Raw genomic sequence first — 14,961 nt, forward strand, 5'->3', positions numbered from 1 at the left:
GTCGAGAACGAAACCTCGATTTCTGAGATTTTACGCAGGATTTTTCGTCTTAGCTGCAGTTGTCCTTCTCGCACAAATATTAGGAGCCGCCCCCTTCAGCGCGACGGAGATATTTACCTAAAATTCTTAAATCTGAGAAGGAGCTCAGCTGGTATTTCCTCTTAAACCATGAAAACACCACGGACTACTCTTGGCCAAAGAAAACTTAATAATTATGGTAAGTATTAGTGAGCGTTAAAATTTAGAAGAAACTAAAATAAAATAAAAAATCTACCTATCCACTGAAGCGAAATGGGGCGATTACGACCATTGTTGCTATTGGATGATTCCACACATCTACATCCACATTACATCTCCGTTTCATTCTGCTTGTGAAATATAGAGGATTTATATTATATCTAGAGATTACGTTAGTAGTTTTACTGACTGTACGTTGAGGTTCTTGAAGCTTATACGCTTCAAGAATGAAGAGCACTATTTGTATAATATTAAAAGTGAGTGAAGTCCCCAATACACGTCTATGAAGGATTTCGTGGGGATAACACACTATTAGATTTTCTCTTGTAAGAGGAGGCCAGTGCCTAGCAGACCGGGTGAGGTGATGATGAGGCCCGGAGCGGTTCTAATAGAGGGTATTAAAAATCCGACATACAACATTCCAACGTTCAACATTTTGTTTTTACAAGTATCGTGGCCTTCTTTGCTCCTATTTTTGTATAAAATAATTAATTTAGTGTAAGATATGTTTTTACTGGGATAATTCTTTCATTACATCACAGTTGATGAGGGCATGTACGCAGAGGGCACTCTGGCGCTGATTCTCCGGCTGTGTATCTGCGCAGGAGTGGGGCCGCTCCGTGCGAGCCGCGCGCGCGACGGCTGGCGCTTCCACGTATCCACGCCGCTCGCTGTGCTGCAGGTCGTCGCCTGCACTGTTATCAGTTCGTATCGCTTGATTGTATCACAGTATATAAGGGTATGTACGCCGAGGGCATGTTGGCGCAGATTCTCCGCTGTCTCTGCGCAAAAGTGGCGCCGTTCTGCGCGAGTCGCGCGCGCGCCAGCTGGCGCGTGTCTGCGCCGCTCGCCGTGCTGCTGGCCGTCGCCTGCACACAGCTGGTATCGTTTTATTGACTGACAGAGGATGCAGTGGATAAGAAGATACAATGATGCTTACGCTAAAAGATAATTGAAATGTGCAAAAGAGACAGCCAACTAATACAAAAACGTGACAACTTTTAAGACTTCATAGCGGCCACATGAATGTGCTAAAACTTGGATCAGTGGATTGGAAAATATAGCCAACCTGCCAATCGTTAACTCTCCGTAGCGAACGAAGCGCAAATATCACTGTCGCACTAATATGGAAGAGCTACCCTACGGAGCATTAACGATTGACATGATGGCTACGCGAGCTGTGATTTTTATTCCAGATTTCATAATGCTGATTGGCGTAATCCTAGATTTCCACCAACCACCTGGAAAGCGCATTCGTACGGGCGAGACTGTGCTACAGGCTTTTATATGGGTCTCCGATGTAGTGCTAGTAATGGTCATAGCCAGCCTGGTTATCTATAGGGGCCCTGCTCAGATGAAGAGCCTGCAGCGGGTGCTGAACCAGTTACAACAGGTACCATGAAATATCTTCAGTCTGAAGTTCAGACAAGCAAAATACAGTAAAACCACCCAGCTATATTCTGCAACTATGGTTTAATTAATAATTACTGACCGATCAAAGTATCTGTCGCCGTAATGACGTCACGAATCATTGTGATCGGGTAAAGTATCAATGCCGATGTTCTATTTCTGTTTTGTCCGAGTTATTTCTCTCGTTTAAGAAAATATCTGGCTTTAGAACTGAGTCATTCAAAAAATAGTTACACCCTACCCAAATAAAGATATATCATTTAAATGTTATAGTATGTAGTAACCATATAGGGCATTTGAAATTTCATTCAACGTTATGCCTGCCCACTTAGACGAACTCAAATATTATTCTGTCATATTCGTTCATCAGACGTAATGCTATCCCATTAACAGTAATAATTTTCTTAATTATGTCTATGAACTTGGTTTTCTTGAAAATTTCCTTCGAACTAGAGTCTGTACGAAAAGAAAAAAGCAATTGAAATTATTGGTTCCCTTATATTCCTCGATTCTCTTTCTGCACAGAGTCTAATAGGCGATTAGAGGGTCATTCTACAAAAATTTCAATCCCCCTGGCCATTACCTATTCGCAAATTCCCAGGAATTTCCGCTTTATCAGCATCTCATTTTTGGCCACTGTGTAACTCATGCCAAGTTCCATCTACAACCAAAACAACTAAGCGGAGCCTCCTGGGAATTTGAGAATAGGTATATCCAGGGGAATGAGAATCCAGGGGAATTAGAGTAAAATGACCAGAGATAATCGCTCCATTATACCCTTTAAGCGACTTCACTGGCCTACGCAAAGGACAACTTTAACACTGATTATCAGAAATTAATAGCTTTTTTGTTGGTGACTTAAAACATGACTGATCAATTTGATTTTTAGATTCAATTCGATCTCAGCATAAATGGACCGCCCACTAAAACAGAGAAGATTAAAAGTTTGGCAATGGTCATCATGCTGATGTGGATGATGTCAGTTATGATGACGGATTTTGTTTTACATACTATGCGATCAAGGTCCAGAGAAGGTTCAATGTGTAAGTATTATTTATGATCGATCAAAGGAAGGTCTTGCTTTATGATAAGTTTGGTTAGTGGTGAATTAGTATCACTCAATTCTGACTGTACCGAGTAGTAGTTAAAGCACAGAGCAAGAAAGATGATTCTTGATGACTGTTAGCCCATTCAAATCGTTCCTACATAATAAGGATTGCCTTGCTTATAAGGGTCACCTGATTGTTTTATATGAGACAGTTCGTTTCATCCAAGATGACGCGCAGACTTGTCAAATCTAACCTTTAATGACATGACAATAAGAGTCAAGGCACGCGTCCTGAATGACACGATGTAGACAATAGTGACAATTGCTCTAGTCAAATCCAAGTTTTTGACCTCGAATGTCTATGTGATTTTTCACCGTCAGAAATACTTAATATACTTATAGATATTATTTATTCCGTGCGCCAGTATTTTTGGACCATAGTGAATTTTGGCAAGCGCGTATTCATCTTAACAAAAGTAACTATTTGCAGGGACGATAATGTTGTTCTACGGCGTATATTACTTTGCTGATCTCCAGGGAGCGCTGGCAGTGGTAAAGTGGGCATGCACAGCGCTAGCTGTGAACGAGGGCGCTACTGCACTCAACTGTCATCTACAGCGACTACTACATGGTATCTTATACATATGTTGTTGTTGTTGTTGTCCTAAAGCACCCCAGAGGTGCAAAGGGCCTTCACAAGCTCGCGCCACGCATTCCTTTACATATGTACCAACACAAAACAGCATTAATTGTCTGTCGTATTTCCGCCTAAAACATTTTAAATTCAAACTGTTTTTTCAATATCTGTTATGCGTGCATTTGTTGTTTGTTGCTGTATTTGTGGTGGTTATTAGGTCAAAATAACAGCAGTAGGGTAAATCAGTAAACTAATTGACCATTACCCCCATTACCAATTGAACCGTAAACTGTAACCGTCCGTTAATGTTTACGGTTCAATTTGTAATGGTTAATGGTCAACTCTGCCACATATAACCGTCAACCGGGGTTAATAGGGATGACTGGGGTGAATAGGGACTTAACTGTAAATGTGATTTACCTGTCCTTTTTTTAAAACCTACCCACACAAATTTTATCAGGTAATGTAATTAAATGTCAGGTAATTCACATTTTAAATTTTGTCTCTATTCACCTCGATTTATTTAATCGTTAGGCATAATATATATATATATATATATATTGACGGTAATAAGAGTGCGGCCTTGAGGTTGCTAAGCCAGGCAACCAAATCAGGTGTCACGGTGTTCAGGTCCTCAGCAGGCCCAGGATATGAGTGGAGTGGGCAGCGTTGGAAGATAATGTTCGGTGGTACCTATTCACCTCGATGTCTTTTGTAATTTCCACAGAAACTGTACTTTATGCCAATTTCCAGGATCACAATTTTTGGCCCTCCCGTCGCAAGCGGAGACTCTGATCCGGCGTCTCGCTCTCTCGCACGAGCGCATCAGCGACGTGATGAGACAGATGAGCGACACCAACGGCCTGTTCCTAATGATCGTCCTCATGTCCACGTTCCTGCGGCTTGTGCTTACTCCGTACTGCATGCTGATAGAACGACGTATGGATTTTGCTTTTCTAGCGGTCCTTCTATTGCATGCACATTCTTTCGCGTGTCGCTTGACGTCCATGGCAATATTTCCACAGTTCGTAGTTATAAATTCTCTGCAGAGTTAGGTTGGTGTGACTCTAGAGCCCAATACCCGTTACATTTTTTCAACTTTTTAAGTATTGGAAGAATTAGGAGCGAAAAACGAATTCCATACTACGTATTATAAGAGTTAATAGAATCGTGCTAACCTGTTGTACTTGACCGGTTATAATACACATTTGTTAATCAGTTAATTATAAACTAGGTAAATTCTACCCAGATTAAACTTATACGTTTAATTTAAATAATAAACATCCTAAAATGAGGGTTTATTAGTGTGGACATCCACTGTCTTTGCAAAAAACTGCCCTGTCCGTTAACATGTTTAGAATGCTGTTGGGACTACCCTGAAATTTGCTTCTGGTAAACATGATCTTTTTGCTCAATAATGTTGCCACCCGCCCACCGCAAAAATAAATAAAACCACCACCAAAAGTTAAAAACTCTACACGTGTTTCGCCTCTCTACGAGGCATCATCGGGAGATGCGGATGTTGACGGTCTGACGTCCGGCAACGAAAAATTCATTTATTCATAAAATTATCATTAAAAACAATGCCCTTAAAGATAGAGATTTGTAAGAAATCATTTGATGTTTAGTTCGGTATTGTATTGTGGCGCCCAACGTGGGGCTAAGTAAACGAATCGTTTTCGTTTAAAGCCCTTAAAATAAACAGTTAGGTTTCTGGTTTAGCCCATCAGTTGACTGGTAGAGCAAGCTTTAAGGCATTAACTTCGCCATTTGTACTATCACGTATTCCGTAATAAAGACAAAAGAAGTAATTTATTACTTCTATAAGATATGGTTGGTTGTTGGTTGGTTATAATAAGAAGTACAGGAATAGCCTCGTAAGGCCCAATGTGAATTACAAGGCGCAGTCGGCAAAACAATTACCTTAACACCCCTGTTCTTTTATTTTATTGTGATACCATTTGTCAGTGATATTTTCCTCGGTTTCTAGACAATTATGAACACACCAATCCTCCTGTAAGTAATTATTACATTTATTTTCAACTACATATTCATTCATTTTAATTTAATAGAATATAATGTTATTTAAATTTTATGATGCTATTGAATTATACGTTATTTTATTTTATTATTTAATGTGATTGTATGATGTGTAAATGTATATGGATATAATTTTCTGGATTAAAATAATTTCATTCATTCATTACTTCATATATTACAACATCGTTTTAGTAATTCCAAGCGCATGCAAATCGCATCGCGTCTTTTCAACCCTAGATCATAAATCATGGAACCGCAGACAAAAAAGCTAAAGGGCTCCACATATCGCACAACTACACAATTGTACCACAGGGTCTACAGACAACCATTACAATTTTTTTCTCGTGTAAACGAAAATCCTCACAATTCACTATAGTTACAAGTTTCAAATTAAAAATAAATGACAAATTGATGTTATCATAACGTAGCAGTTGACAAATGACTGAAGGGTAGGCCCAGGTCAGGTCCAGGTTCGATTCCCGGTACTGTAAAGATTATTGTTTCTGTTTAGCCAACTCAGAGGTGTTCGGAGTCACGTTGTCTCTGTTCTGGAGCCTGGTACACGTGACCATCTTGATACTGACCATAGAGCCTTGCCACTGGACGCATATACAGGTAACTACTTTTTTTCTATTTTATCCAAGCCTTTCTCTGAGGGCCTACCGCCAACATCGAAAAACCTAAAATCCTTATCTGCCTCTCTATTGCTCTTGCAAATTTGAGCAACAGAGTTGCAGATAGCATTTTTCGATGTTGGCGGTAGGCCCTCTTTTCGGTAATTTAAGATAATATAGACAAATACACGTATAAGAGTGAAAAATATTGCAAATTTGAGAGTTTAAGCAATACATAAACCAATTTTTTAACAAGCAGGTACGTCTGAGAGCGATACCCCAGATTTTATAATAATGGAAAAAATTGAAAAGTTACGCATTCGTGCGTTGCTCTAAAAAATTGTGTATTGCTTACATTTTGTGGTTACTGGATTTTAGTTTTAGTTTGTATTTTATTGCGGAAAAACCCGAGATTTATATTCTAGAAATAGAAAAGTACATGAGAGCAACCTTGTACCCTATAATTATCGTTACTTTTTTTTTGCACGAGATCCACCCATTTACGTATTTATGTCTAATTATCGACTTCTTTATATTATGTTAAAAGTCAGAAAAAATCCGGTTCGATGGACCAGAAAATTAAGTGGATTAATGTATATGGAATTCGTTAGAATCAAACACATATTTCTCACTGGTTCTTCAATTATAGTATAAAATACGTGCTTTTTGTACAAATCTAATTCAAAATGTGACATAATTTTGACATGTCATTGTTTTAAAACTAGAAAACGAATAAACCAAGTCGGCTGTAGGTTTTAATACCGAACACAAGTCTTTTTCTCGATACATATTTATCCCATAACTGATTTTGTTTGTTTTAATTAGCGGCAGAACACTGCGATTCTGCTAGGCCAGCTGATCGTCCACCTGGCCCCGAAGTGCGAACGGCTGTCCAAGGAGCTGGACCAGTTCACTAAGCAACTCATGCTTGGAGACGCCAAGTTCGATACCCTGGGGGTCTACACCCTGGATCGACAACTTATGGCGACGGTAACCTATCTAATCTTTCCACCCCTTTTATTTAATTACATTAAGGGTAATGCAGAGAAATCATAAATCTAACTCCAGAGAATTAATTTACTTGAGAGCTTAGTCTTGTAATTTTATCAGGTTTTACATGGGTCTCCAGTATGTGTACTCTTGGAAAATACGAGTATGTTGGATACTCTGCCCCTCGGCATCGCAGTGACAGGCAGGCGACTCCACCCAGCCCCAACGATATTTGCATAGGGCACAACGACCGTGGCCGGTGCGCAATATATTAACCTGACCTCCCCACTCAATCTACTTACCCTGATCACCCCTTTCTAAAGTTCTCCCAGCCTTTTGCTACAGTTCTCTAAGTGTAAGGACGACGAAGTAATGGACGCTCAAGTTAGGCGTACAGCGGGGCGGGGCGTGCGGCGTGCATGTTAAACAAATGCAAGTGTATAGGAGCGGCCTTAGTACACGCTGCTCACAACACTTGTGAGCCCGACGCTACGCTGCTCGCCCCGCGCCCCGCCGAACGCTCTTCTTGGAGCGTACACGCAGGCCTCACACTAAGGGTTAAACTGTACTGTATGAATTATTAATGCTGATTTGGCTAACCCTGGAACGTTTATTTGTGTTTAGTATATGTTTTTGGTAAAAGAGATGAGATTTTTATTTTATTTAGGGTACTGTAAAGGTTTGAAACCTTCACAGTCTTTTGGTAGGTAACTGGCAACGATTATGTATTTGAATTCAGAATTATCGCCCTGCTAGATTATTAAATATCTGCAGGCGGGCATTCCGAAGGTGGTAACCATTAACCATTAAGAGTAGTTTGTGATCTTGCGGATTGATGAAAAAAATATATAGGTAGAATCAGAAATCTACGTCTGCGGTTATTCTCCACCACAATCTAGGCGACATCCCTTTTACAGTACCAAAGTATTTTCGGTGGTCATTATTGTAGCCTTTCCATACAAGGGGTTTTAGTTTTCATTTTGTATGGCAACTTTATGCGATTCGTAATTTAAAAAAGTTCTGACTTGTCGCTTACGGGAAATTTTGCGAGGGGGGGCATTTTCCTCAACTTGTTACGAGGGCTTGAAAAATGAAGGCTTTGCGATAAAAGGTTTATGTTAAGTATAAATAATTTAATGCAATAACTCGTGTTGTTTGTATTGCAGATTCTAGGCGGGGTCACGACGTACCTGGTGATTATAATACAGTTTCAAACGATTTCAACACAAATATAATAAATATGTTATGAGTACCTATTATAATTATTGTATCGGAATAAGGAGTTATAAAATTGAATGTGGAACGTGTGTATTTTATGAAATAAATAATGTTTGTTAAGTTGTTGTAATTTTAGATTTTTTTTTCAATATCTATAAGAAATGTGGTGGTGGCCGAGTGGATATGACGTCCGACTTTCAATCTGGAGGTCGCGGGTTCAAACCCAGGCTCGTATCAATGAGTTTTTCGGAACTTATGTACGAAATGTCATTTGATATTTACCACTAGCTTTTCGGTGAAGGAAAACATCGTGAGGAAACCTGCATACATCTGCGAAGAAATTCAAAGGTGTATGTGAAGTCCCCAATCTGCATTGGGCTAGCGTGGGGACTATAGCCCGAGCCCTCTCGCACATGAGAGGAGGCCTGTGCCCAGCAGTGGGACGTATATAGGCTGAATTATTATTATTATCTATAAGAAGGGCTTAAACCTGTAAACCCTCTTTTGTTAAATGCTTCATGTAATCATTAAGGGGTTAATAAATACGTTTAAAAGCAGTTAACTGTTAACGGTCCCCAGCAAGCTCGGTTCTCAATACAAACGTAGATACACTCTCATTTTAAAACGACTGGCTAGATTGCTCTGAAACTTTGTACTTACAATAAGATAAGGTATATCTAGTCCTGTAATTAGTTTATGTAGCTTCCGATATTTCATACAAAACTTAGTTTTGCTCTATCTCGTTTCTTTTATAAACTGAAGCTATATACCTATAGACTATGCGCAAAGTTTTATTACAATTCAACAAGTAGTTTTCAAAAGAGAACGAAACTCCGTTTGTATGGGAAGGTGAAATTCGGCCGATTAGAGGATCATGAGAATATTAATAATGTTGACTATAGTTAGAGGTATTACAAATAATAATTGTATCTACATTTCTGAAGGGTGGCATCACTCAATAGGCATAACATATAGGGCCTAGTCAAGATGATAATCGTTGGTAGAAAACGGCAATCGAAACTTATATACTGTATGGAAGTAATCACGTGACTTTTCGTGTACGGATACATTTTTACTCTTCGCTTAGCGTTTACCGATGTACTATTGTCACCTTGGCAAGGCATCTTGGTGTCGAATGCGTCGCATATCATGAGTCGGTATCCAGGTGAATTTGAACGTATCGGTGACGTAAGTAAACGACCGACTAGATATCCTGACAACTTAAGGCAAAGCAAATGCAGATTACAAATCGCAAAAGTGTCCCAAAATAATAGAGCAGAAATTATATAACAAGCTGCCAAAAGCAATAAAAATTGAGACTAACATCAACACTTTCCGTCGCAAAGTTAAGCAGCTCCTACTTGACAGGACACTTTATAGCGTTATAGAATACATAAAATAATAATTATTAATGTATGAATAGACTAGACCACGGATAATTGACGAAGTATTATTCGAATTGTATGTGTAATTGTGATTGTATTATATTTATATCCATACTTTTTTTAATGCTTCTAATTTGTAAAATAATGTAAATGTTAGTTTAAAATGTGTACCTAGTGTACCTAATTTGACGATCTCATTATGTGTGCATATTTTTGTATGTATTAATGAAAATTGTTGCTATTGAGAAATAAATATATCTGAATCTGAGTCTGGTATGTCTGCTTGTTTGCCCCCGACGTGTTAAAATTTGTGTGTTGAAGTTGAATAAATACAGAAAATCTACATAAATAAAATTGTATCCTACAAATTGTGAAGCCAACCGGTCAATCAACGTTCGAATCAACCATCTATAGTTCGTGTCATCCACGATGACGCGCAGTTTTGTCAAATCTAACCTTTAATAACATGACATTACGAGTCAAGGCGCGCGTCTTCGTGAATGACACGATATATAAATTTTGTAATATTCTAAATCATTTGTTTGTATTTACCTACCCTTTTTGATTTACAAGCGTTGGTAACGACATTTATAATAAAAAAGGCATTAACATAACAAAAGACATTAAGTAGTTGAACTTTTATAAATAACTGGTACCTACCTATTATGTTTTAAATTATCCGGTTAATGGCCTCATATCACAAGGGGTGTAGCACTGAGGTAGGTTATGTGACTACCACATAACAAAAGGCATTAAAATACGAGTGCGGGTTTATGAAACGGCTGAAAGCGAATTTCATATAAACATCACACGAGTGTTTCATGCCTAATTCTAATTATGTACAGTTACATATACTGCTTTATCTACATCACATATTATAAGCTCTCTATAGTGTGTTCAGGTACCGCATGTTACGACCGCCATTGGGGCATTTGATCACACACTTAATAAAATGTCATCTCAACTGATATTACAGACATGAGGTCAAATCAAATTCCTTCGTTTTTAGAATTGTTCGAAATTGGAATGTAATTATTCATTTCAAACTTTAAATCAACTCCCATATCATTAAACATTAGCGAAGTTGGAGTTTTGGTACAAGAAGTAGAGAGTATTCGTTTTCTAGGAGTGACCATTGATACCCATTTAAGTTGGAAAGCTCACATTAAAACGATTAACAATAGCATTTCTAGCAACTGCTACGCTTTGTCAATATTATCTGCAACATGTTCAGAAAACATCGTTAGAAATGCCTATTTCGGGAATGTGTATCCATTATTAACATATGGTATCATGTACTGGGGAAACTTTGTCGATGTACAGTCTACTTTTATTTTACAGAAGAACAACCAATTTGATTCCTAGGCCACTATAGAACCATGCCATAATGACTTCTACGACAGTGCTTATTGAGTGAAGTGATGCGTGACAAGTATCTAGTAGTTAAAGCGACAAGGTTCTATAGTGGCCTAGGATTCTAATTGGTTGACTGTACATGACGTGCGAAATTGCAGAATTAATAATAACTATTATGCTTATAATTATGTTGCTTGACAGTGAGACTGAGTTAAACATTTAACGAGAAGAACAAAAGATAAATAAATAAGATGGAATTGCATAAGTGTTAACAGTGGGAGAAATCTTGGCTCATTAGTTTGCGAATTGAACTAAAGCTATCACAGAACAGATCGATGTGATCGTGATGTTTACAAAGCTGATGAGTTTACATAATGATATAATATTATGTTCACCTCCCATCCAAATTTGAATAAGTACCCGTATTGTTATTTTTCTTATTACTTTGACAATTTTACCAATGCTTTATACAGATGTTTTACTAATTTATTTTAACAATGTTTTACCATTATTATTACCGTAATTGTAGTGAATTGTGCGTCATTCATTTTGATTTATTTGAGTTTTAACGAATAATTTTAGTTTACCTAAAAATATAAATGAATTATGTATGTATGAAATCTAGATTAGGAATATTCTGTATTTTGCTAAGCCCTATCCGGGTCCTAGTAGATATGTATGTACCTAGCATTAAGTTGCATTTGTCTACTGTAATCTACTTTGGTTGCAAATAAATATTGAAAATTGAAATTGAAATTGATTTCCAATAATGTTAATATCCAGAGAGGAAAATGAGTTTAACATTTGTATGAAAATGTGATTTTGCGCACGTCCTCCACTTTCGTAGCTCCATGCTTGACGCAACACTTGGCATGAAAACTTAACGTGGTCAGGTATTTTTATATCGGACTGTACCCCAGCTGATGCTGGGGTACAGTCCGATATAAAACCCGGCCGTGTGTATAGTTAAGTCGTCAGTCGATTAAAGCTTCCGCGGTAAATCACTCGTCTGACTTCAGTGTACTCCGCCCGAACACGATAAGACAGATAACAGAGATAAGAGGTATCTTTATTTATATGACACTGTTTGCGACTTACGACTTTTTGAAACTTAGTGTAAAGGCTCTCGTATAATATTATCACGCGTAAGAATATGAAGGGAATTGAATGTAAAAAATAAATGAACTTTTGTTACGGTAAATCATGAAATCAACGGCATTTCAGGAGAATGAAAAGCAGAGCAGTTACGCGTATTGTGGTATGGTTTTTTGAATGACTGGTGTTTTTGTGTGGAGTTAGATATTAACATTTTATTTTATGTGTGTTGGGATACGCAATTAGGTGGAATTTGACATATTTTGGAAGGTGGCAATTAACCGGCTTACTTATGCATAGGTATATGAGTTATCTTGGGTTTATGTATTTTTTGAAACAAATAATGTATAAATATTTAGATTTATATAATACTATTTACAAGTATGAAAATGTTTTGGTTTAAAAATATTTGAATAAGTACCTTAAAGTTGGGTTACAATGACCTGACTATAGTGTAACTTTGGCCGACACATTCAGCACATATAATAAAAAATATAAAAACGAGAATGGCCAGCTAAAATCAACAAAAGATACATCATAATTTCAACACAATAAATAAACCTGTATCGAATTAATTCCAAAGACCAAAATTAACCTCCAAGGCCAAGGTATACCGACTTAACATTCAAAAGACCCGTCTTTTTAACGACCTGTCTGGCTTAGTGGGTAGTGACCCTGCCTATGAAGCCGATGCTCCCGGGTTCAAATCCTGGTAAGGACATTTATTCGCGTGATGAACATGGATATCTGTTCCTGAGCCATGGATTTGTTTTATGTTTTTAAGTATTTATATTTATTTAACTTTTCCAGAGCCTAAAAAAAGGCTGATTGAGACTACGGTTGACCCTAGGGCTGGCTCATTCCTAGGCCGTGTGGGTGTAACGTGGGAATGTGACCAGTCTTATGGGCACCCTTCCGCAGGGGTCAGATCTAGGGGACCTAAGATAGGTGAGTATAAGTTTTTTTTTAGTTAATCCTTCATTTTAGTAGTTGTTTATAAGTTTTTTTATTGTACTTGTTTTTAATTATAAGTATTTATACATATGTATATATTATATAATATATCATTGTCTTTAAGTACCTACAACACAAGTGTTATTAATCTTACCGTGGGATTTAGTCTATTTGTGTAGTAATGTCCTATGATATTTATTTATCTGGGGGCACGGCCGTGCCCCCGCCAAGACGAGACAAAGGGCCAAATGCAGTGCCTATCTTTTCTCGGCACGATTCGTCGTATTTTCGGATCCTCGTAGTTTCAGTTTGAATAACGCTAGAGAGCTAACGTTTTCAAGGTTCTATGTAGTCAGTAGATTTATCAAAAATACCAAGTTTTATTAGGCTATCTATTATACTTTAGTTTTTATAGATACCTTAATTTTCACTGTCCGAGTCATATGAAATCCGTGTCATAGAAAAGATAGATTACTTCCTGAAGTCTTAGAAGGCTGAAATTTGGCATGTAGAGACGGGTCTGTATTCTAACCAGAGATCGGAAAAATTTGCGTCATTGCTCGCAATAATGTGGACATAACTCCAAAATTGATTAAAAAAATAATAATTTTTTTTTCAATTCGAACTGTTTTATGTTTATTTCTGTACAATTAATGGATGTATTTATTAATCAAGTAACATAGTATATAACTAAAAAAACGAACAAAATAAATAAACTAATTATTAATATTAAAACTAAAATATAATAGAACTAAAATAAACTTATAAATAAAAAATGCTCCCCGGATCACCTTCATGCATTATGGTACCCAGAAGGCTGGCAGCGTTTATTTAATTTCTTACCTAAGATTTAATTTTGATTCTTTCTTTTCTAGTCAATAAATAATACAAAGATTTCTTATAATGTAGATTTATAAAAGAAATTAATCAGTAATTTTTCTTAATTTTCTGATAATTAAATGATTAATTTTTTAATCACTTTTGAGTCATATCCACATTATTGCGAGCAATGACGCTAATTTTTCCGATCTCTGATTCTTACACATGTGGTCATGAGAAATCTGCAGCTTTCACCCTGCAGCTCCTTAAAATGGGGATACCTAAAAATACCTACAAACCTGAAAACAAACAAATTAACAAAGGAATGGTCCCGTGACTTATAGACCTTTTTTTGTAATCTACGTCGGTGGCAAACAAGCATACGGCCTGATGGTAAGCAGTCTCCATAACCTATGGATGCCTGCAACTCCAGAGGAGTTACATGCACGTTGACGACCCTAAAACTCCGCTCCGCTCCGATTGTTGTTTATTAACAAAAAAAAAGTGGCTGTGACATAATCGGACAGACAGACGGACATGACGAATCTATAAGGGTTCCGTTTTTTGCCATTTGGCTACGGAACCCTAAAAAACAAAGTGCTGATTTGAACCGGGTTCACGTAAAGCAGCCAAGTAGCGCCCTCTATAATATTGCCACTGTGTCTTGTCGTAAACTTTCTCAATAATGTAAAGTTATATTGTGATATTTAGATAGTTATTTGTTGATAAGGTATGAGTTAAATTAATTTGTAACATTTGCGCTTACTTGTAAAGCATGCTGTGTACACTTGTTTTGGATCTCGTGCTAGTTTCTAAGCCATGATATGCATTGTATGTTTCATGATATTGTACGATTTCTGTTAAGTGTACCCAATAAAGTAAAATAAAATAAATAAAGATAATTTGAAATAGAGGTGTATTGTCAAAGAAAACTTTGCGGTGACGTAATTTTACTGCCATCTTTCGACATGTAAGTAAAACTTTTAGAACGTTTTAGAAAGTGAATACTTTTTGGCGTAATTACTTCGAATGTGCTTACAAGATTACACGAAAAACAGTAATGCGACCTAAAATAATAATAAAAAAACACGTAATAAAAAATAATATTTAATAAGAAATCATTTTTGTTCAAGGTGAACTCGCGCTCCGCAGTCGCTT

The 14,961-nt window shown here is 37.2% G+C and overlaps 1 protein-coding gene across 1 annotated transcript; it reads left to right on the forward strand.

Annotated features, from left to right (window-relative positions):
- Nucleotides 1–74: 74 nt before the first annotated feature.
- LOC133529161 (putative gustatory receptor 28b) lies at nucleotides 75–9,253 on the forward strand. Its single transcript, XM_061866806.1, has 9 exons — nucleotides 75–217; nucleotides 780–941; nucleotides 1,434–1,630; nucleotides 2,537–2,690; nucleotides 3,186–3,326; nucleotides 4,086–4,271; nucleotides 5,884–5,987; nucleotides 6,812–6,976; nucleotides 8,143–9,253. The coding sequence occupies exons 1-9, from the start codon at nucleotides 169–171 to the stop codon at nucleotides 8,209–8,211; spliced, it is 1,227 nt and encodes a 408-aa protein (XP_061722790.1). The 5' UTR covers nucleotides 75–168; the 3' UTR covers nucleotides 8,212–9,253.
- The last annotated feature ends 5,708 nt before the right edge of the window (nucleotides 9,254–14,961 follow it).

Source organism: Cydia pomonella, chromosome 20, assembly GCF_033807575.1.
Source record: "Cydia pomonella isolate Wapato2018A chromosome 20, ilCydPomo1, whole genome shotgun sequence".
NCBI classification, from domain to species: Eukaryota; Metazoa; Arthropoda; class Insecta; order Lepidoptera; family Tortricidae; genus Cydia; species Cydia pomonella.